This window comes from Bombus fervidus, chromosome 6, assembly GCF_041682495.2.
Source record: "Bombus fervidus isolate BK054 chromosome 6, iyBomFerv1, whole genome shotgun sequence".
Classification (NCBI taxonomy): domain Eukaryota; kingdom Metazoa; phylum Arthropoda; class Insecta; order Hymenoptera; family Apidae; genus Bombus; species Bombus fervidus.
The window spans coordinates 17,040,021-17,064,494 of NC_091522.1; the positions used below are offsets into that span (position 1 = coordinate 17,040,021).

The 24,474-nt window shown below is 44.3% G+C and overlaps 2 protein-coding genes across 2 annotated transcripts in view; one reads left to right on the forward strand and one right to left on the reverse strand.

Moving 5' to 3' along the window:
* The window catches only part of Mrps17 (mitochondrial ribosomal protein S17), a 200,258-nt gene that overhangs the window by 160,515 nt on the left and 15,269 nt on the right, over positions 1–24,474 (reverse strand). The window lies entirely within an intron of this gene.
* Positions 1–24,474, forward strand: part of Tei (irregular chiasm C-roughest protein teiresias) — a 321,545-nt gene that overhangs the window by 149,403 nt on the left and 147,668 nt on the right. The window contains exons 4-5 of the mRNA XM_072004984.1: positions 8,057–8,390; positions 9,140–9,375. Of these exons, the coding sequence (XP_071861085.1) occupies positions 8,057–8,390; positions 9,140–9,375 (570 nt within the window). The remainder of the gene's footprint in view (positions 1–8,056; positions 8,391–9,139; positions 9,376–24,474) is intronic.

Genomic DNA, 24,474 nt, shown 5'->3' on the forward strand with positions numbered 1-24,474 from the left:
TGCCAGGGTTTGACGACGGACGAAGTTGGTGTATTTTGCGAGAATTTGAAAGTTCTGATATTAAATGAACTCGAAAGTTTGACCATTTTTGGATATTAGAGAATTTGAATATTTGGAACTTTAGATATTTAGAAATTTAATTCCATCGCGCCACATTCGTAGTTCTGAAATTGGACGTTAAATAGAAACGTTTCTCCCGACTCTTTTACGACAAACGCGACAGGTTTAATTTGTTTTCAACGATAAGTTTGAAAATATAGAAGCGTGCTAGGAGTTTCCTTTCTGTCGTCGCTTTTTATTTGCATTATTTACGAGAGAAATCTCGCGTTGAAAAAGATTATCCTCGCAACAAATTCGTCTAACCGCCTTTATTACGAGATATTCTCGTTGTTATACCTTTTACTCGTTCCAATTATAACTTCCACCGACTCTTACATCTCCCGTAGAGGAATATAAATCACGCGTCGCGTCAATTACAATCTGATATTTGGCCTCCGATTAAAAACAGACATCGGGAAATGCGAGTTACGTCGTGCGCGTCGATTCAGTCGCAACATGAATTTATTTCGCTGCGGAACTGTTTTCCTGCCACGCCTCCCTGACATTTGAAATAACGATATTATTTTGTCATCTGAAATCTGCACAATCTCGAAAACATAACAAAAGGAAATCTCCAGTTCCAATATAAAAATCCAATCCTTTAATTCCTGTCTAACGTCCATAGTCCACGAAAGTATTCGTCACAGGCTAACATAATCGTTCCTATGCAAATCGTTCGTTTTGTACATCATTTCCAGGTGCGAGAAAATGAGAAAAATGGTAACAGTTATTACAGGACAAAAAAAAAAAAAAAGAAACAGAAGATACTCACGCAGTTGTATAAGCAATAACAGCTGGTAGTATGGGTGTGAGAGAGTGAAAAAGTTCATAACGTATCGGTAGTGCTTAAAAACAAATGTATCCGACATACTCTTCGATGTTTATGAACGTCGACCGTAATCGTAACCGTTCGATAGATCGTAACGATTTCTAGTTAGCCGCACCTGATTCCACCCGTTCTTCGAACAAAACCAATCAGACGCCAGAATAGCTTTTGTTTCTCTTCTTCGCGCGTTGATGCTCGTGTTTTAATCCTATATAGTTTTCAGCATTTTATTTCTCATTCTTTTAACCTACTGTTACGTACGACTAAGGATAAATAGAAATAACGATATAACTCGTTTTTAAGACGCGGTATAGAAAAACTTATTGAGATACGTATAATTTTGTGTGCCGGACAAGATTGTTCGCGTGGTAGTGAGATGTATGTGAATATGAGTGTGCGGAAGTATGTATGCGCGCGGCGTCTCGAAAACAAAGGAATGTAAACTGTTTAGTTAACAGTTTGGCATGGAAGAAGGCGAGCCAAAGAAAATGTCGAGACGCGTGTAAATGTGTATCGACGAATATCCTTGAAATCGTTTATCGAATAAATATATAATTACTTTAATATAAATTCCAAGTGTAAACTTAGTGTTCCTGTACCATTATTTCGGCAATTAAAATCCAAAATTGTCAATAAAAGTGAAACGCGACTCGATAGAGACACACGAGTAATCGTAAATTCGATTCGCGTTCGGTAAGAGGAGACAGAAAATTAGCGGCAGGCATTGTACGACGAAAAGGTGAAATTGAAATCGATTCGACATGAAATAAAATTAAAACTTACGCGGTCGGTTATACGAAGCTTGGTTTTCCTGCTTCTAGATTATTTCAATGAATAAACGGAAATTCATCCATTGAAATTGTTTGGCCATTGTGGAAACGTTTAAAGGATGATGAAGAAAGCGAGCAGAGTCACAAAGGTATGTTTCCCCGCGTCGCGTATTCTTTCATCTAAGATAATAGTTTCCTTTGTATAAATTTAATCTTCGATCGATCGTTATACGCCGTAGTAGACTGGAGAAAGGAATGAACGATCCTTCGTTCCATCGTGAAAAATAAATTTTTCGTATCGTTTTGTTACAATTCTTTCGTACGCAAAGCTAATTGGCGAAATCAGATACCGACTAATTAATATCGGGATCCGTGAATACGATTATACTATATGAACAAATTATATCTGTATATCCGTGTTCAATGAGTTATCCAACGACGTTCGTAATTAGGGATTAATTCGGTTCTCGCATTCATGGATTATAAACAGTATACAACGTATCCCCTCTTGTATTTTCCCTGCCGCCGAGATTAATCTGTTTCCCGATGGAAAACAGGACAAGAGAGCTGAAAGAATATTTCGTATAATCCAGGAGGAGGTTGGGGGTGCTGCCGGGGTCGAAATCTCGTGTGTTGTTCTTGCCGCGTCGGTATTTGCTCGTCGATTCGAGTTAACGAGAGCGTCGTAGTGATTGGAATTACCGGGCAAGGACCGGAACGAATACCGGTCCGTAACTGTTTCCGTAGCAGAGGGTATTACAGAGGGCTTAGTACAGGATGACACCGAGGATCGGAGTAAAGGGTGAAGAGAGATTAGAGGATCGGAACGAGAGGAGAACTAGGGGGAGGGGGATTGTAGAGATAGAAGGAGGTGTGGCCTGGGCGAGAATCACTCCGGTTGCCATCAAAGACGTTCGTGCTGTGAATTCCGCCAAAGATAAATTCCCTCGCCGATATATATCCATACCGTTGAATTCTTTCTTTCCTACTTCTACCATTTTTCTCGCTCTTTTCTTCTTCTTCTTTATGGTTTCACCATTTTGCCTCCTTTCTCCTTCGCCTTGTATCTCTTATTGCTCTGTTAGACGTGCTCCAGAGACGCGGTCTATGATCTTTACAGTTTCATGTACACAAAGCTGACGTTGCATCGTTTATACCTTCTTTTCTTTTTCTTCTCTTACTTCGCTTGATACTTTCTTGTGACCACTCGTTTGTACCTCGCTTCTCCTTCCGACCATTCGTGAGCGCTCGAAATTTTCGGCAACGTTTTCTCATATTTTCCAAACTACCGACAGTCGGTTTACTGGAAAGCGTTTGAACAGATTCGTAAATACGCGCGGATACGCCGGTGTAATAGCATCCGAGGAACACAACAGAAAATATTTGCCAAGAGTTACGAACGTTGTTGTTGCAACGTGCTATTTGATATTCGCCCTGTGCACGCTCGATGACATTTTTTTCACGCGCGGTTGCCGTGACCACGGAGAGTCGTTCGATCCGAAAGAAAAACACGCTAGTTCGTCACGATCGATTCCTTTCTGGTCAACTACGTCGTTCAAAAAGATTATTATACGGATCTGTAGGTTTTGTTTGGCCAAGGTGCGCTTTTAAAAGGCTCAACGTATTTTCGGCGAAGCGTCAAAACACCTTCGACAAATACGTCCGTCAGTTTTATCGGACGACGATGCTCTCTATCATTTTGACAGTTGGTTGGTGGAAAATGAATTTGTTTCCAAAGATACACAAACACTCAGACCTGGTTTTAATATCTCTCCTCGATTTACCCTCGTAGGTGATTGATTACTTTCGTAGCCTTCCTACCTAGTCTCTCCGTCATTCGACATCCATTAGAAAACAAAGAGTTGGAAACCTTTTATACCGTCGGTGCAATTTAAATGCATATCTTTCAGCAAACCAGACGAAACGCAGCGATAAATACCGGTCGCGCTCAATTATACCATTTCTGTCGGAGTCAAGTACTCGACGAAACAGACACAATGCAGCCATTAAAACCATTGTACCCTACAGCTGTGCACTTCCGACGTTCCGCGGAACTGGCGCAACAAATTCACCCCTTCGGATAACAGTATCCTCCGACGATTTTCTTTACGGCACCATTAAGCCTGGAAATAAGTAGCGATTAATAGCGCGACGAAGCGAAATCCTATAGCCGGCGGATGGTCGGAGGTTGGAGAGTTCGCCGTGCAAGGGGATGGTAGGAAGAACTTCCAGCCAACTTTCCACGGTATCACATGCGTTTTGCGAGACTAAGTTTCCTCCGTACCGCTGCGCGCCCCGTTCCCTCCGCTCCGCTGCTTCGTGCAACGTTCGACAAATCTAGTATTTCGGGGGGGGATTAAAGACGAAGCCGAGTTTCCCCGATTCCTCTTCGCAAATTACCGGAATTCCCCGGGCGAATTCGCATATTTCACGTTTGATGCGCCGCGAACAAAGGGAATCAGGACGCGGAGTTTGGATTCTCTTTAACGTACGTAAAAGAGAGAAAGATGCAAGAGAGGGGAAGAGAGAAAGAGAAGAGGAAATAAAGGAGAGGCGAGAAGAGAGACACCGAGTCGCTCGCGTTCGTGTCCTCCAAGATGTCAACCAAAGTAGCGACACAGCAGAGTTTCGCGAGCGAAGGAAAAGGAGTTTATCCAGTGACACGAGGTGACAAATCCTCTTAACCGTTTTACAACCTCGTATTGTCGCGACTCGCATGCATACATGCAAACGCGCCGACATAAGCACGTCGCGTGGCGTCGTGTCTCTCCGTTTCTTCTTTCGCGTTTCACGCCCGCGTTGCGCTAGCGTCACCCCTTTTCTTACCTGTGTTCGCCAAGGTCGGTGTCGCTTATCGCGGTTGCTTGCGAGCAACGAGCAACGAAGAGGCACGTTTCGTCGGTGGTTATCCTTCGTCTTTGCGATTTCATACAGCGCCGAGGACTTGCTTGCTTGTTGCAAGCAGCCACGGTTGTTTCAACCGTTGCCGACCGGAGTTCTCGAGGATTTTACGAGGTTGTAAACGTCGCAGGATGTCGCACGCCACGGAATATCGACTGTCGAGCGTTTGAGGTGCGACTTAATACGTTTGAGAACATTTTCCGAAGAGATTTAACGTTTTAATAAGGTTCAGGAATAAGTATGTCAATAATTTGACACTGGACACACAGCGAAGGATGAACATTTTACGTAAAGTAGATACTCGCGACAAAGATTCTACGATCGGCAGAAATATGGCGTATGACCTTTTATTAGTGAAAATGGGGCAACGTGAGGTGTCTCTCGGTACTTCAATTTTAGCTCGGTAGGTCGCAAGATTAATTAGGTAATTAGTCCATGTTATTTCGCGTCAACATACAAGGTCCGTACGATGCGCAGTGTCTACGTGAAGGTGTTAAATGCATGACTTATTGCACGACAAACGTAGAACGCAACTTGCATCTGTAACTTGTTTGGTAACTTATGTCCAATGTATCTCTGTGAGATGTTGAAACGATCGAACTGTACGACGCATGAATTTATAATTCATACTGTTAGAAATATCGCGAGACGAAATTCCCTGTAATTTAATTTCATATTTTTTAGCGAGTCGGTTTTTTTACTAGACTCTGCTTACGCAGTTGGCAGTATCGAGTTTCTCAACCTCGAATATTAAACTTGTCTAACGACGAAAGAATAATATTAAGCGATAGAAAATTTAATATTCCGGGATTTAATTAATCAGCGTGTAAATTACAAGGGAAATACAATACATTCCGTATCCACTATACGTCCATACGAATTTACGCTTTAGTTTTTAAACGTCCAGTTCATTTTTGCTGAAGTGTTTCCCACGTATTCGGTTACGTGCTGTGTGTATATGTTAGCGTAACTAGGTTGTAACACGGGTTGATTAATGAAAGATTCGAGTCGAACGGACGCGAGGTTTATCGATGCCGCGTGCCACGACCCAGAATTTATCTCGGTCCTTGGTTTCCAAGCACGGAGAATTTGTCATCGTAGGAAATTACCACGACCCAAAAATCATCGTCGATCATGCCGAAAAGATATTCGATGTTATCGATCTCCATGATTCGCAATTTATTCGGCGATCGGTTATCACGACCCGAAATTTACCGATGCTTCGGAGGGTTTTACCAAACGGCGAAATTTATCGGCATCGATTTTTACGACCCAGAATTTATCGGTGCCGATTTCCACGACCCGGAATTTATCGGTGTTGATTTTCAAAGGATGAGCGAATTTATCGGCATCCAGTGGAAATTCAATCGATATTTATCGATATCGCTTTTCTCGACACGCGGAACTCGCGCGAAACGCGGAAACCTCATATCCTTGCGATTTATCGATAACACTTTCTTCAACGCGCAACGCATTGATATCGATCTTTACGATTACGCGTTTGTCATCTTTTTGTTCCGCCGCTTCTGAAATTTACCATTATCGATCTGCATAACAAAGAGGACCGCCTTTTTTGAAGAACGATTCTTTCTATTCGAAAGTTTTCGAATATCGATGTATCCCGATATTGTGTTGTTTCCGACGGCCAACGATTCATCTAATTCCGATTTCCACGATACAGAAATTATTGACTTTCGTTGCAGTGGAATTCCGAGAAACTCAACGCTGAATTTCCCAGATTATATTATATCGCTGTGTTATATTATAGCGGCATCGTAGAAGCGAATTCTCGGCGCAGCATAAATTTCATCCACTCGTCGTGTTTATGATTACATAATAGATCTATGCGATCTATATAATTTCTATATTCAAACTTGACGTTCGACGTCAGAGGCATATTATCAACCAACGCTACAATTGGCTGATTATCTTGTCAACGGTGTATCGGTGACCAAACAGAACCATCCAGGCGACAATAACGCATTATTGTAACGAAGACAAGCGTGTTCGTGTGAGGTTCCTTCGTTTCATAAAATCCGATCGGCATCGATAGCCCCTTCGTGTCGCGGACGCATCCGAACGACAGCGAGTGCTTTCACTTTCTGTCAGGCTGATGCGTTCAGATACAGATCGCGGTCTGTTGACATCCATTGATCATGACATGAATAATGAATGGATACACAGTCTGAATAATGCATGCATCAACGCTCAACAACATCCACTCGGTGTCGGTGTATTATAACCGGTCGCCAATATACCCGGAAACGTTAACGAACGTATCGACGAATCGTTTGCTCTTACCGGGTTCGTTTTCTTCTCATCCCGCGTCTTTTCTTCAATTTATACCATTTTTTCCTATGCCTCAGAGTCAAATTTATTTATTATATATTATTCGTTGAATTATTCGTTTTGCTTGTTACGTACAATCGGATTTGAAGAATATCTCTTAGTTCATTTGGTCCCGTTTCGAGCAATTGAAGCGTCGATGAAGTTCGATGACTAGAAATTTAAATCTGTCGAGGTTATTAGATGTATGAACAAAGAAACGCTACAAATAGGAATATAATTTGAGCTGGTCCAGATCCGCACGTTAGCAGCGTTACCCTCTGACTGAAAGCCCCGAAGCCATATCGTCGCCTGTCTACCGTTTATGGTCTGCCTTCGTCCCAGTCTTTTGTCTATACGCTGTCGACGGCTTCGATGCTCGAGAAAACTAAAAAGACCAGATGTAGAGCTCTCTTAGAAGCGATGACCGCTTCGACAAAATCGAACAAGCGTGTACGTGTGATAATGGTTTTGCAAAAAGCGATAAAACGACAGAGACGTTTCGCGTTTCAGCTCTGTCATCGTTTGGCGAGTAATAAACATTAGCTTGCTCCGCAATATAGGAGGTCGTGAGCAGAGTATGAGTAGAGACACGGGTCGACAAGGTACCTCAGTTACGCTAGATAGTTATAGCTATTTGCGGTCCATCGAAGACATAATTAGTTTTCCTCGGTAGCCTTGGTCGACCGAAGCTGATAGACAGTTTTCGGGAGAATCGACCGACCGATGGAAACACCATTTAGTTAAGAAGCGCCTTCGTTTGCCTGGAACGCTATTTATTTTACGGCTCTGTCGAGTTTCGCGATTGCGTTAGGACCGCCAAGTATGAAATTCGATGGAATAAAGTACGTCGACCATCGAGCTCCCTAAGAATCTCGTGTTTCAAACTTAAAATCAATGCGTACGAACATAGGGAAACTAAAATTCCAGTAAAATAGCGTAGTAATGAAATATTTTATTTGCTAAAAAAAATTGTTCACTCGAATCTGCGAAATTTCTGACGAACGAAGTAATTTTATTTTCGTATGTATTTTCCAGTTGTTCGAGTCAAAGGTAAACTCGTTGTGCGTAAATTCGAATTATTCGCCGAGACAACGGAACAACGAGATGACGATACTATCCTTTGTGGTTACAGGGTCGGTGAACGAGGCCGGTGTTTTCACCCTTCGTGGAAGGCAGGAGGGAGGACGGCGTGCTAGAAGAACCACGACGAGCACCACCAGTACAACGGCGTCCAGCTCGACGTTGATTTCTCTGTCGGACGAGGTGGCGCAGCCCGCGGCCCTTTTAGCCCCCGAAGAGGACTTATGGTCTACCAGTTCTTCCGCTACGACCGATGTTCCAGTCTCCTTAGATACAGCTGCCGCTCCGTCAAAGCCACCCTTGGAACTGGTGGTGAAACCTCACAGCAAGGTCATATTGCCATGCGAGCTAGAAAATTACTCGAGGCTGCTATTGCCCGGGGTCAGGTAATTTAACCTTCTTCATCGACGAATGAAACGCGCACGAGCGACTATCACGAGATTCGTCCTTTTTCTCTGTTACGTACCTCCGTCTAAAGATAAATTTATATCGTAGAAAATGTGCCTTGGTTTATTCGCTTCTTTCCCCGAGAAGGATTTCTTTCTCCTCGTTCAAGAGAAAGTGATTTATTTGGCGCGAAAATAGCTGGTTTAGTCGGATGGATAGTGTGTTCATTTGAAATTTATCGCGTTCGCGTTTGAAAAAGAAGCTGTTTAAACTAGGGATCGCTGTTTAGCAAACTAAAGTTCGATAATTAAAATTCCATTTTAAAAAAGATATTGTTAGAAAACCAGCACGGCTTTGCTAGAACGACTTTCTTGAAAAATAGCTGTTCGAAACGTAGAAATAATTCCAGCGCACACGTATCTAGCACGGTTATTAATCAGATAGATGACATTCTGTCAGTTTTGATCGATAAGTTCGAAATATGTCGGAAAGACCAATATTTCCTAAAAAAAAAAAAAAAAAAACAACGTTCGATTCGCGTGTCTTAAAAGTAACTGGGGACGCAACGAAACAGATTCGTCGTAATTGCTGACACAGTTCTGCACGCGTAGCTGTTTCCCCGCAAATGGGAAGATTCGATTTAAAGTAGCGACAGCAAGTAGTCGAAGTCGATATCGTCCCAGCAACGAATTCGCACGGTATTGTCGTTCCGAATTAATTCTCTAATTGGTACGAATTGTCTTGTTAGGAGCTACAGAATACGACCAGCGAGATGGCTGCACGAGGGAAGTCCGGTAGATATGATTACAATCAACACGAGAACGGAGATGAGTGGAACTGGACATAGATATATCGGTGACTCTATCACGGAGGCGTTGCATATAGACAACGTTAGATTAGAAGACGACGGTATATGGGGTTGCACGCTGGAGGACGATCAGGGGAAGATACTTTCCGGCAGACCTGTGAAGCTCGTCGTCCTCGGTAAGTTACGATTATGAATATTGAACACGATAGTTATATCTAGTTAATAGTATTAGCAAATATTGACGAAACGGTACTGCCGTATAACGAGCGAGTAGCTAGAAATTAATTATCGAGGATTAAGGTCAATGCTGTTTGTCGATTCTCTTTATTAGGAAATTTTTATATTCGAGCATCGTGCTTCTCTCGCTATACGAGAAAAATTATTTCCAACGGTCGTAACGAGCTTTCAGCGAGTTATCAAGATTATTACAATTAAAAGAGAACGACAGAAAGTAATAAAAAAGAAAAAAAAAATAAGAAAATCCCGAGGGAAAAAAGAAAAAAGGTGGACAGAAATATCGATCGAACTCGGAAACAGATCGAGAACGATATCGCGTATCGAGCAAAAGCTTTCGACGAGTTACAACGTATCAAAAATCATTTTACCGATTCGTCGTCCGTAACCGACTCCATAGAAAGCTGATTACCGGATCTCCTTTCAAAAAACCACCATTCCCGTGTCAAATTATTTCTTAGTCTCTACAAAATGCTACTCCGAGTCCCAGAAATGTAAAGATTTTATGCATATTAAATCAAGTCGCTTGGACCACGGTGGCATCCTCGCGCCGCATGAATATGCATCTGTCGTAAACGTTCACTCCCCTTCTTCCTCTTCGTCTCGCTCCTGGTATTCTTTTTAATTTGCTCTTTTTTCTGGTTGACGGACGCATCGGTCGCGCTCGTCTCCGCGGCAAAACGTACATACACGCGACGAAACAATGGTATGCACAGGGCGAAACAATCGTTGCAAGCGACGTCGGCGACTGCCGCGCGACACGCTTCAACCCTCTACGCCGACCCGCTCGAATCACGTTTCAAATGAACCAGCCGCCACGCGGCCGTCTACGCCACCCTCCTGCGGACCACTTTTGTTTTTAATATCTCGCCCGTTGCTCGCGCGAAGTACAGCCCTTCCTTTATTTCCAGCTAGCCGCTAGACGCGTCCTGGCCAACCCCGGAGCTGCTCTTTTCAGTCTGACCGTCGCGCTTCTCGCCTCGTTTATTTGTCATCCGCGCAACCCCTCGCGGCGATGTTTAATTTCGCGCGCTAGTCTGCTTGAGTTTCGAACCGGCCGACTTGTCAACGATTTCCTAGCAAGACTTTACGCAACGTACCGGGGTTTATGGCTTATTAGACAACTTGAGCTCTTTCACTGCGCTCGAACAATTTTTCTTACATTTTATGGAAAACTTTTGCGCCATTTAGCCGGACTAGTCGCTTTAGTAATCTGGATCTGGTAATCGTGGTGCGTGGAAAGATTCGCAATTTTCGTATTAAAATAATTAACCGAATACTGAATTATGGCGATTGATAGATCAACGTTTGCACGATGAATACGTACAGGAACCAATTCCCAAGTGTATAGAAACACGAATCTTAACTTACCAAAGAATAACAACTGTGGGATATTTGTAACATCAAAAGATTACGAAGTCGATAGATGAGTCGATAGAAATAAATTAAACACACAGATTTCACGGGAAGAAATTACGTACCATCGTTAAAAACGATTAAACGTTTCAATTTCTCCATTACCCTTAACAAAGCTGATGCAATCCTTAAAAAAACATAAGGTTGTATTCGAAGGGCAATTTTCGAACAAAACATATCGAAATAGAAGCGTTCGATGAAAAGACGACCGATAATAATGCTTGTAACGCGTTCGTCGAGTCATAATCATCGATTTCGTCGGTGTTCGTGAAATTCCAGCGACTCATCGTAGCCCGGGGATGATAGGAGGAGAAAAGATTGGAAGACGTTGGTTGGAAATGGTAACGTCGTTCTGCGTTTGATGGGGATAGATTTGCTTAGCGCCCTCGGGGTTGCCTTAAGCGAATTCGCGGCGGAGAAAAAGTTAAGAATAATGCACGTTTTATGCGGCTGCTCCGTCGAATTCTCTGTATTCGAGCCGACCAATAGACAGGAGAAGCGTCGCGGCGTTCCGCAAATCGAAATCCTCCTCTGCCCTTTATCGGTGATTTTCCACAACGAATTCGTTTAGCCGCGCTCGATAACACACTCTTCTTGTTTTTGCATTCTTCGCACCAGCGAAGTAGTTGAATCACGAGGAGACGAACGTCTAAGTTTCCCACCGAGAGAATCTTGCGTCTCGCTTTTTTCGGCTCGACCCCACGATCCCTCCTTTAGTTTCTCCACGCTCGTTGGACACCTGTGCTCGCTTCTCTCCCACCGACGTTAGATTCTTCGACATTTTTCCCCTGCTGTTCGAGCCGAAATTCAATTTGCCGGCTTGTTCTTCAGCCAGGACAGTCGAGGCGAGGGGGGGCACGCGTGTGCTACGATTCTCGTGTTGCGGAGAACGTCTGATCGTGACAACAGGCAGACCATTGCCGCTTAACGGTACTTGTTCCAATCGCAATCGTTCGATCCCTTCGACTTTCCTTTTAACCTCGCCCTCGATCTGTCGTACTGCCTTTCTCCTCCTCGTCCCTCTTGCTGCCCCATCTCTTCTCGTTTCCTTCCGTTCCATCCAGCAACCTCGGTCCATAAGGCTGACAAGACTGGTATAAGGTACAGAGAGAAATCTTGTTGTCCGACACGAATGTGCAGGCATTCCACTGTCTGACCAATATCGGGGCTTTCTCCTTTATCAGAGCAGACCGAGCAGATACGGCCTCGCTCGGTCCGCTGCGCCGCGCCGGTTCAACTCCATCGTCGAAACCACGCTAACGAAATTCGTGGCATTCCGCTTTCGTTCCGCCTCCTACTCCTCCTACTCCTTCACCGCACTACGCCAACACTCGCGGCAATATCGTTTTTCTCTCTTCGTTTCCCTCTGTCCTGGTAACGTTCGACTTCCTAAGGTTTGCATGATAATGGCTCGATTCACGTGGACGTCAACGGAACCGCTCTTTATAAGTTTCACCTCTCCTTCCTCTTGCCGACCAACTCTTTTTCTCTTTTTTCTTCTTCCTTTTCTTCTTTATATTCTCTCCCGTTTGCAGAGTTTCTTTGTAGATTTTCGCGAGACGAGCTGACGACAATAAAACGCCGATGGAGTGGATGGTATTCCACGTACAAAGCTGGTATTATTTAAACTTTCGCAAAAGGATGTCGAGAAATCGGATCTGTGAGCCGGTTGCACGACTCGCTACCTAAGCCGCATGCCGACCGTATGAATTAGAAACTGCTTCTTTCACGGCGTACATCCTTCTTTATCTTCCAAGGAAATACGCTCTTGGTTTCCGGCATGTTGCGCCGGGTTATAAGTCGTGAAAGCAAACAGGAAATACTTGACCGTTCTCTATCATTTGTTTATTCCCATCTGTTTGTTCGATTTAACGATTTAGCGATTCGTTGCTAACGTCGATTTCATTGGATAATAAACATTGTTAAAGAAAAAGGCACGTTAATATAGAGAAATAATTAACAGCATAAGATAATCCTTTTTTCCTCAAGATTAAGACACTTTCCGGTATTCTTCTTCCAATTCTTAATCATATCACCATCAAAGATCTTTTCATCCAGGCTACATCCTCATCATCGATAAAAAAAAAAAAAAAAAAAAAAAGAGAGACGAGAGGGAAAAAAAGAACCACGATCGCGTAAATGCCTATCGAACGAGAAAGAACGAAAATCTACTCGGTTCTAGGAATTAATTAAACGCGTACCGCGATGTAATTTGCTAATCTCGTTATGCCACGTTCTTTGTCTCGCCGTTTAGAACTTTATTAGCGGCAGTGGCTAAATAGTTGGCCCTTTCGTCGGTGAATCTAATTAGGCGACGACCGGCACTGTCTCGAGGCCGTCGTCGACGAATTTCGAAAGATAAAAGTATTGTTTCGACCGTAAACCGAGCAGAGGAGGGCTTCTTTTTCGTTCCGTCGCTTGTTCCCGGTGCGTCGGGACAAAAGCTAAAGTTTGCACGGTGGGACGGGCCGCGAGGGTTGCTTCATTGTTTCCACCGTTGTCACCGCTCGAAAGCGGAAGCCGCGGAAGCGCGACGGAGGAACGAGACCGGTGTCACCGAGACGTTTACACGGTGTATTTATAACAGACTGAAAAGTATAGTAGTCAGATACGGAGAACTAGTGCCGCGGATACCAGTCGCTCATTGTGTCGTTGCCGCGAATTTTCGGAAGCCTCGGACCTCGCCATTGTTCCCCGGTTAATCGCGCGCTGTTAGCGTGATTGCGCTTTTCCTTGCAGAGTAGACGGATTTGCGAGGTAACCAAGAGAGGTTTGTTCTTTTGTGTGCTCGTTACATTCGTAGCATCAGATATTAAACAGGCGATGGAACGAAAAGATTCTACTTTGTTCGTCAGTTAATTCTACATTCTCTTTCCAGCCAGAGATCACGGACTTCCCTTGTACCATTTTGCTTCCACGACGGTGTTTGCTTTCGTCTGACATTCGTCTTACGAAGAAATGTTATCAATCCTCGCAAATATCGACAACTTGGTACAAAGTTCGCAAACTATAGATTTCGTTGTACGACGGCCGACCGGTACGTGCTTGTTCTACCGAATGAATCGATTATCTTTGGGCGATCATGTTCGTGGGTGCACATCTGCGAAATCACCCTATCGTTTGTTCCCGTTTCTAACGTTTTTCCTACTATAATACATTGCGCATCGAGAGTAGCATCGCTAGCGGAATCTAAATCAACGATTCTTGTTGATTCAGACAGAAATAAATATGTAGACGTGAATTGTCAATTAAGGGATGAACATCGATGCTTGTACGGCCTGGCTTACCTTAATATATCGTCTTGTTCGCGGCGCCTTGCGCATACCTGTCCTGGGATCGTACACGCACTTAGACAATCGTCGTTCCGGACCAGTGGGACAAGAGCATTAATGCAGGTGGTGTAAATTAGCGCATCAAAGCCCAGTACTATACTACCACGTCGCCCAGTGATTATTGATGCGAGCCAACCATTGGCCACTAACTACCCATTGATTAGCTGAAGGTTTCCGCGTAATTAATGGAACATTCTCCAGCACCAATGGCCTCGCGATCGATCGCTTACAATTTCCGTCCTCGCCACGATTTTCCATATTTTACTTTTCTTCTCGTCCATGATAGCGTCAGTCCCAATAAAATATTTTCCATTTCGCTTTACGTCCTCGCGAATGACACGACCTGTGTATTAAAGACACGGGTAGGCTTTTGAAGGCTCAAAGAGTGAAATTTTGTTTTTTCAATTAGTCAAATTTTAAGCGACACATCTCAAACGATCAAAGGCAACGGAATAAAAATTCCAAGCTTCGAAAGCAATTTTTCCTCGCTTAATCTCAAAGTCTGCGAATTTCTATAGCGAAGCGGACGATATCGAACGATCTACGAACGCGTTCAAGATCTTTCTCGATCGGAAATGTTAAACGCAAAGCCAAAAACCGTCGATTACAAGTGATTTAAGTGCAAAATCGGGTTTGCAACGGCGAGGAGAAGCGAGGTTGGTGTTTCGCTTGGCCGGCGGCCGAAGTAATTTAATTTCATCGGCCGGTGATGACCGCAGGAGTCGCCAAACATCGAATACCCGTCGTATTTCCGGGCGGCGCTGTTTCGACGCGGTTAATCGCGGCTTCAACCATGGAAAATCGCGCGCGTACATTCGAAACCGACGGTCGATCGATCGTTCTTGGTTATTAGCCGATAGATTCTGTTTGTACGGCTTCTGATCGCGCTACGATCTGACAAAAAACTCTATTTGACTATCGCATTTGATCTCGAGTACGGTTACAGTATCGCTTTACGACGAAGCGCCAGCACCCTCTGTTCGCTGGTAACTTGATTTCGCGTTTACCACTAGGGTTTCCAGTTTTGGGCGCTGATAGATCCTTTGGAAGCCTTGCGCCCAAGGCACGCACAGGTGCAACAGCACTAGGTAATAATTTTCCGCTTAATTTCACCACATCGATGTGCCGTTTCTCCAATCAGCGGCTATCGTGTTTATCAGGCCGTGCGATTCTGCCTGTTTCTCGCACGTCGTGCACTTTGAATCAATCATTCGGATTAAATCGATCATTTGATTTCTATGCATATCTCAATGATACATCGTTATATAAATATAACGAGGTTATAAAAATTGTAAGGCAAAACTCGTTTATAGATCAAGGATCAACTTGAATCACCCATGTTCTATAGCTCTTACTTTACGAGCGATCGATATAATTATTACCAGACGTTCAACTACGTCTGAGATTTATACCGGACACATCTATCGTCCAAGAAACTCTCACAACTTCAATTTCGCGATATTACGTTTAATAATCCAGTTACGAGTGTTAGTTAATATCGTGTCTAAAGAATAATATCTCGAGCCTTTTGCCAGAAAAAACACGGGACCCGTTGCAAGACGTTGTAATCTCGTCCATCGCGAAAGAATTCTGCACAAAGTTAATTATCTCCAACGAGGTTGTTTTTTCAAGCGAACCGCGCGACCATGCGTATTCAATGCTCGGTGGAAACAGGAAATTGCCGTTTTCAAGAGCCGTCTCTCCTCTCTCTACCTGTTACCATATCTCGTATATACAGCACTTTTCGAGTCGCTTCTCTTACACGGTCTCTCGATCTTGTCTCTGTTTCCTCGTCGACACACACCGCACCCCAGCTTTCCCCCGTGAGCGTGTGTTGCACGCCTACGAAGTCGAGTGGCGAGTCAATAACCTCGAGCTTCCGGTCGACGGTACACTTGAAGGGCTGTCGTTCGAACCGACAACTCTCCTCCGTTGCACGACGTTATCGTTCTCCGGGCATTTAACGCCGGTCAACGATACACGCTTGTCGGAGAAGCTGCGCGTTTCCGGTCGTCTGCGGCACTGATTGCCTTCCAAGCCGACGGAACCGAACGTAAGTTGCAGTGGTAGCGGTACAAGTATTTGCATGGACGAAGATTCTTTTTCGCTGGTGAATTGAATCTTTTTTTTTTTTTTCTTTTAATTACGACACACGATAATATGTTACGAAAGATTCGATGTTTTCAACCCTTTCGCGACAGACGTTAATTTCCAATTTCATCGCGTGTAACATAAGAAATATATATTATTCGACGTCTAATCTTTCCTTTTCAATATTTTTATAATTTACGTTTTTCACGCCTTTTCGATCTTTAACAGATAGACATATTTTAGATTTTATTCCTTTGGTATTGCATATTACGAGGAACAACAACATCGCACGTGTCTTCTCTCTATCTGTCGACATTCGTGGAATATTTTCAGAGGAACGATAATGCAAACATAGCAAAATTAATCTGTAAATCGTTCAGAGAATCGAAAGTGACGGTGTCTATTGACCGAAACGATAGCTTTCGTCGGCGAGGCGTTGCATCGCGAAGATCGTCGATCGACTTTAATCTCCGTGACTGATATTGCACGCTAGTTAATTAACTGGTCTCACGGTGCAAATCCTTTAATGTAGCCTGGAAGCGCGATCAGACTGCCGATATACGGAGCATTGTTCTGTTTTCTGGTCCGCGAGGAACGCTATAATTAGTTGACTATCTCCGGTCAGTCGTTTCATTGCTTGTTCAGTTGCCGTGCAAACAGCGACGAAACAATCTCTGGTGTTCTACGCGATTTAATGACCAAGCTTGGCCGCAATTCCCGCGATTATAATCTACGCTGCGGCAGCCTGCCGCACAGCTCCATTTGGTCAAGATACATTTTGCACGAATCGTCTGTATCCGTGCTGCTATCCTCCGAGAGAATAATTTTTCCGGACGTCTGTGTAGAGGAAATTCTGCTCGCTGAAGACGCGAGAGATTTCGATTTACCTTTCTTCTTTCGTTTAAGCAATATTTGACGATCAAGATTTGCGGCTGTCTAGCCTTTGAATTTTCTTGTTTCGCAGATTCCTCGCTCCTTGTTAATTTCGAAACAGCTCCAACATGTTTTATATTTTATGCGTATAATATTAGTCTCCGCGATATTCTCTCGAACCAAGAGAAAGTATCTTAAGAAAACAGACTTTATTCGTGTAAGGATTACGAATGGAAAGCGTCAAAGTAGAAAGTTAACAAAGCATTCAGTTAAAGCAGTTAACAAAGCTACTTAGCCGGTATCCAGCGTCGCGATCGCAAATGCTCGAGTTCTCGGTAATTTGTGTTTCGACCATCGAAGCGAGCTTTGTATTTGCTACCGCGATTGTGAATTTCTTGCGAGAACAGGGAGATAGGGAACAACAGGAAACTCCATAACTCTATATTCCGTTCTCTCCATTCCGACATTCAATCACTACCGGGTTCAGAGTTCAAATTCCCAAAGACCCTAATCGAAAATTCGAACTTGCCTCGACCACCGACTAATAATACACTTGGAGCCCAGTTCGTATCCCACTAAATATCGAAGCGTGACTGCATTGATTTTCTCCCATGCGTTTCACATCTACGAAACGCGTACGCTTCCGTCGCCGGAGAAACAAACAAAAATGTTCCTCTTCTTTCGGAACGCCGCAACCTCTCGACGCCGCGTTTATGTTAATTAGAACGTATTCTTGCGATGCATTCTGCTGCCCCCGGTAAGTCGGTTCGTGTTCATAAAAGGAATAGTGGTTTCGCGTTGCCACGTTCAATTTTAAGGAGGCGGGACAGACGCGGCGCTTAGAGCGCCAAATATCTGGCAGCACGAGCCACACCTACGACGGTAACCGGTTTTCTACGACGCTGATACCCGCCCACGACGATGATGTCCGTTTTATACAGGCGATTTCGTATAACGAAGCGCGCCAATTTCCTCGTCTTCTCTCTTCTCGGATATCGCGCAACCTCGCTCCCCCCATAAGAAAGTAGCGTCTGGGAATGAACTTTTTCGCCATAACGTGGCGGTCAAACGAGAGAGACTGACAAGCAACACAAGCGCATGTACATAAATATATTCACGAATACAAAGAGCCTCGTGAAGAGTCCCCGTTAAGCGGGCAGCTAAATAGGGGCGAGGGTGAATAGGAAATGGGCTATGTAATGGGTGGTTCGTTGTCGAAAGTCGTAAAACAGATTCGCGTAACGATAAGGTGTTCTCAACTAGGATCAAGGGGAGCGATCTTCGTCCAGGCGATCTTACATCGGATCGAGATTGCGTTTCTGTCAGATTACGCAAGGTGGACATTTGTCTCGACTTACGGTCAGCTGTACGTGTAATTTGGCAAGTTAATGGAAAAGGTACACGCAGATATCCTCTACGTTCGTTTTAGAACCGTGTCCAGGTATACAAAAGTGTCGGACTATGTATTGTCGTAGTACTTGTATAAGAAATATGAAGGACAGTGAAACGATAGCGGAAAATATTGCGCGTATATCTGCGTATTACCGCATTTATCGTTCCGATTGATTTAAATCGATCATCAACGATGAATTTCGGTCTATCGATTCGCCATGTTGTTTAGACGTCCGATAAGGTAAATTCTTATCGAAAGTCAGAGACGAAGGAGAACATCGCGCTGACACGTGCGATTCAAATTCAAAGTCGTTTTCCCTCTGCGTAATTAAAATAGTTGAACGAACATCAGAAAAATTCCACTTTAGCCTTCGTCTCTATGTCGTCGAATCTCTTTTACGTTAATCCCTTTTCCACGAATAGACAGACCACTAGACGTCAGAGCAATCGATCGTCCATTTTGCCCCGCTTCTCGCGGCAAATACTTAGCAACGATTCACCAAGCTCGAAACTGTTTTAATTAACCCGCGATTTTTCCGCGGTTGTTCGATGATGGTTAATTAGATTCAACGTCGAATTAAGCTTCTCTGGGCAGATGATCGCCGGGCACAAAGGATCGGGAATTCAAGTTTCTCGGGCAAAATGAAATCCAATTACGCGAGAGCCCGTAAATAAAGTGCACACGACCGGTTCTCGGTCCCGTTCATAACTTTTAATCAGAACTTTGCTCAACAGAGGGCTATTTTTCCGGCGAACCGCTAAGTTTCCGCCTGGGCCACGAGCGTGCGGTTTTGATCGAACACGGCTAATGAATTTTCCGAAAATTGGCCCTGCTTCGACGTTGTCACGAATTCGATTTCTGTCGAGCGTTCTTCATCGTGGAGCGGAAAAGGATCGTAAGAATCGACGAGATAAGAGAGAAGAGAAGCCCCGTGAATTTTGCTTCTAGTTCACCTGCCGATAACGCGCTCGATCATCCCTCCTCGACACGCCGACAAAATACGAAACGAACACGTAGTTTTTCCTAGCCGTTTCGATTCCACGGCCAAGTTATTACGTCGACGCCGGCGAGTTTCGCCTCGCCATTCACGTATCCCATTTCGTTGCGGAAGTTGCAGTCGGTTTTCATTCAGACGGTGTTATTCTTCTGACCGATTTGCTGTTTATAACCCAGCGTTGATCTACGCCGGCGAACTCTCATGCGACTGGAAAGCGTGCCGGAGATTTTCAAAATCGATGGCACGGAACAGACGTTCTCGCGTGACGTGACTTCGTAAATTCTGCTATGCGAAATTAAACAACTGCACTCGTTAGCATTAAAATTTAATCATACAACTTTCATAACTTTCTACAATAATAACGTGAAATAATACTATCTCTTTGAACCATGTTAAAAACTTTCAATTTACCAGGAAGCAAATGTACGAGAGCAGAATTTTGCGTTATAAAATTACACTAACTCGTTCCTCTTCTACACGGAATTTCGAAATATTCAAAATTCGAATCGTCTCCGTTTTTAAAATCTATATCAAACACGTAAAACGATTTTAACGTTAATCTAAGAATTTCATCCGCATTATAAACTCAATTCCCCGGCCAAATACCGCGAATACTTTCGCACGGGTAATTCTAATTCGGGAATGCGTGCGTGCGCGTGTATCATTTTGCAATTGTAACTCGAGCCACGTAACGTGGACGCGAAGCCATCCAATCGACGGTGTGGTAAATCACGTTTCACCGGAGACCGCCGAATCAATTGACCAGGAAATTGGAAGCAAGTAAATAATATTACTGGATAATGGAAGCGTCGCTGTCCCTTTCCACCGGTACACGACGGTGTTAATTTTCAAGCCTGCCGACGTAGACGTCACCTTCCGTTCGAAAGGAGACACCGACCATGGGATTATGATATAAATCACGAGCTCCTTTTTCGTCTCTTTTTCGTCTCTTTTTCGATCCGCTGTCCGGACGCACGATTCCGCTGGACCAGAGAGGTCGATCGTCGATTTTTCTTCGACATTGGCGCGGCGCTTCATCAATAAGATCGCTCCCAAAGAGATGCATCAGCGGCGAACGAATAGACGGAGAGTGATAAATATAGCTGCTGTCTCGAACCAGGCGACGCGTGATATGAAGCCTTGAAAAATTGACACCAGCAAGCAGATCTATAACGAGTGATTCGAGTTTCTTGTCCCTCTCTCTCTCTCTCTCTCATCTTTTCGCGTATTCTAGACAAAGCGATTGTTGTTGCAGAGGATAAACGTGGAGATGCGTCGATACAGATCGTAAAAAGAAAATGCTTTTGAGATTTTGCGTATGACAGAAACAGGACGAATGTCGTTTCGTCTTTTGTATATAACTTTTGATCGAATCGATGCTCGTGTTTGTCATTAACACACTTTACCGACCGCTAGCGGTTCAACAGCATACGCACGTCCGACCGGCAGCTCAGGCGCAGATTCTCCCTGGCGTCGGCTCTGTTTCGGTTTAGACTCTCCAATATCATTCTTTTCGTTCGTCGCGAACGGTAAGTTTCTCAAATTGGTATAAAACTGTGGGAGCTTACAAAGCAACGCAACTGAGCAAGGTACCTTAGTACTAAATAACAAATTACTGTTCCAATAATGAGAAAGATTGTCGGCGACAAAAACCGATTAATAGGCTATTGGTCGATAAAGTGTTAAGAATTACTCGAATACGAAAAGTGTACACGCGTACGATTTCGTCTTTATTGTTCTTGAAGCTTTCATTGTGGATAGTGGCTTTATATTCACATATAAGTGTAGCTTATTTTCTCGAACTAGAAGCAAAATTTTTTTATTACCGATTACTCTAATATCGATAATTTTCTATTATTTGTTTGCCTTTGTCACTGTCAGCTGTTAATTTTATTGCATTTCTATCGGTTACTTTCCTAGTAAGCAACTATCGTTTCTCTTCTCGCGATCAGAGCTTTCCGTAAACGGAACACGGTATCGATTCTTGCTCTCGTTTTTCACGCAATTAAAAACAATCACAAACGATATGCCTCGTTACTTGCTCGATTCAAGGCAGTTTGATCGCATTCGAGAAAGAGTCGGCAGCCCCGGATTCGCATTCAAAGCTACGATTTCCGCTTTCTTGCCGTTTCCTTCGCGCGCTTCACGGTCTCGCGCTCGTTTTATCGCGTGTACGTGAGAGATTAGCGGATTAGCCGCGTGCAATGCATGGCTGATCAAAGTTTACGGCTGAATCGTTGAATGCAAGCAGTCCTGCGTTCCCGCGGGAGGGAACTTCATCTATACTTCACCCGAGGGTACTCGCGCAATAACCGTGTCTTTTGCAACGGACTGCAAATCACCGTTGTTTGATACCGTGCAATGCGTCGCGCTCGCTTTGTCCACGGTTCTTCCTTCGTTTTCTTCTCTCTTTCCTTTCCTCTCTTCGCGTTCCAGCCGTTGACACTTGGAGTTGTATCGAACCGAGCTCTTGTAGTACGATTCTTTGATAGAGCGTGCATACAATAGCAAACACGCTTCATGGAGTATAATTAATCAAAGGAGATACGCGACATCGGAAAAAGGGATTTTTACCAAGCAAATAGAGAGTAATACTTTGTTGGGGCGGTAGAATTTTTGCCGAGACAGACAAAAGAGTCCTCGAACTGAGACGATAGACGAGCAAAAGAAAGATACTTAGTGCGATGTCTAGAGCGATAGAGTCGCGAGGAAAAGTGTTTGAGATTATGTCGCGAATGAAATATGCCTGGTCACTCGAGATTTTGGTACGGTGGACAGTCGAGACCGATGCATTTTGCCGAGAGATTATATTGGGAAGCTCGTCGGAATGCTTGATCGACGTTTCACGTCGGTATACTTCGCACGCTTCCATTTCGTGCAAACGTTTTTCTGTGGATAAACTGGTAAACGTAAGATCAAACTGTAACGACATACGTTCGAACTGATCGATGGTTGCCACAACAGGTAAAGAATCGCGAAATATATTTCAAAGTAACTATTAAAGCAATGGAAATCAAAGTGTAACCGCCGCAAAAAGACCTCGGGTCATTAACATTGAACGTTCCCAGAAGGGCAAGCATGTTGTTCGTCCATGTCGAGACTTACATCAGCCGGCGGTTTGAGGAACTTCAAAGAAAACAGGTATTCTTGAAGAACCGCAAGCAGGTCCCTTTGAGCCAGCAGTTCTCCCAGAGGCGGTGGATACAAAGAAAGCAATAATTCTTGGAGGATCGGTTAGTATCGCGGCGAGGAAACACGGCAAAGTACGCGTCTCACGTATTTGGCACGGGGGATAAACTCGGACCGTTGGCTGGCAGCGAGGCGCGGCGCAGCGAGTCGAGAGTGCTAAAGGAAAACCATTTCACGCCCGACTACCCTTCTCTCTCTCTTGCTCGGAGAGAATAGTCGATCGTTTCGCGTCTCGTTAGCATCTCATCCATCGCTGGTGTCTGGCTGCCTTACCTGACTGCCTGTTTGCTCGTCGAGCCGGTTGCCAGTCGCCCTCGCTGCAGGCTGAAATTTCGCTGTGTTGTTGCTTCCTCGTCCCATCCTCTTCTTTTTCCAATCCTTCGTCCCCTCCTTCTTTTCTTTGGTCTCGCCCCTTATCCGTGCCGATCCGTCCAGGAATCCGAGATTTTCCGTACGAGATACGCGTCTCTCGCACGAGCACAGCTGGCTGTCGATGAAAAACGGAAAAAGACGAGCGTGTTCACGCCGTACGCGGCCTCCGGTATTCGAGAACCATCGGTACCATCTATCCCACTTTCGTATGCGAATTCCAGCCGCGTCAGCGGTCTGGCAACTGAATAAGTCATCTCGCGTCGATATACTCTCGCTCGCTACCAGTTTACATTCGCGAGACGACTATGCGCGAGTTGGCCGCGCGACACCTTCCAAGTTACGTTGGATCGTTGCGCGAGTTTTAGGAGAGTTTACTTTACGGTACTGCGGTTGCGGTACGGTTGCAGTTCGTTTAATCAGGGCGATACAGGGTCTCCTAGCTTGGGGTGGATCGGCCCGTGATTCACCCTCGTGGATTAATTCTCGAAACGCCAAGGAATTTATCGCTCGCCGGTGGTCCAACGCGGCAATTGCAAGATTTAAAGCACCGATCGAACGAGCAAAAGTTGGAATTCGTTTTGGCGCGCGTTAATTCGCCTCGGTCTCGAGATAATTTAATGCTCGGTGAAATGGCTAAGGGTGGTTTCCCAGCAGGTGCGTGAACTTTATATCGTGGCCGTTCAAAGGCGTGCAATTTATCCTCCGGTCCGCGTCGAAAATCTCTGCTTTATAAAAAGTAACGTTTCTTACGGCGCTTCGTCCTTCGAGAATATTTGCATTTTAAAGGAACCCTCGCTGTAGCGTTCGTACAGACGCCTAGGAAATTTAAGACTGTTTGGATAAACATCGAGGCAAACCCCCGTGCCACGGTTCGTCGTAATTCGCGGTATTCGCGTTGAAATATCGTCGGGAGATCGAACTCTTTGACGAGGAATTTTCCTCCAGGTAATTGATGATATTTGAATTTAAACGACTCGGAGGAAAACGCTTGTCTCGCGGGAGTTGTTCTACTTTCTGTTATCGTTGCAACTATTTCGAGAAATTTGTATATTTTGCATAAAACCAGAATTTACAAGCCTTTTTTAGCGCGTTTCCTCCCATATCGATGCATTCTGCTATCAGCATCACCGAGTAAACGTTGACCTACTCTACCTTGCCAGTTGTCTGTTCGCGCATTTACTTATTCTGCTTACTTCTAATCAGGAATTCCATTAACTCCCTCTGTTTAAATTGTTCCGTGCATTAACATACACCAACAGTGAAACGCTCTATATACTCTAGAAGAATAAACGAATCATAGTTCACGTTTGAAGAATCATAGATGGTTCTCGTATAACCGAACGGACAACGTACAACGCCATTTCATCTAATTTACAGC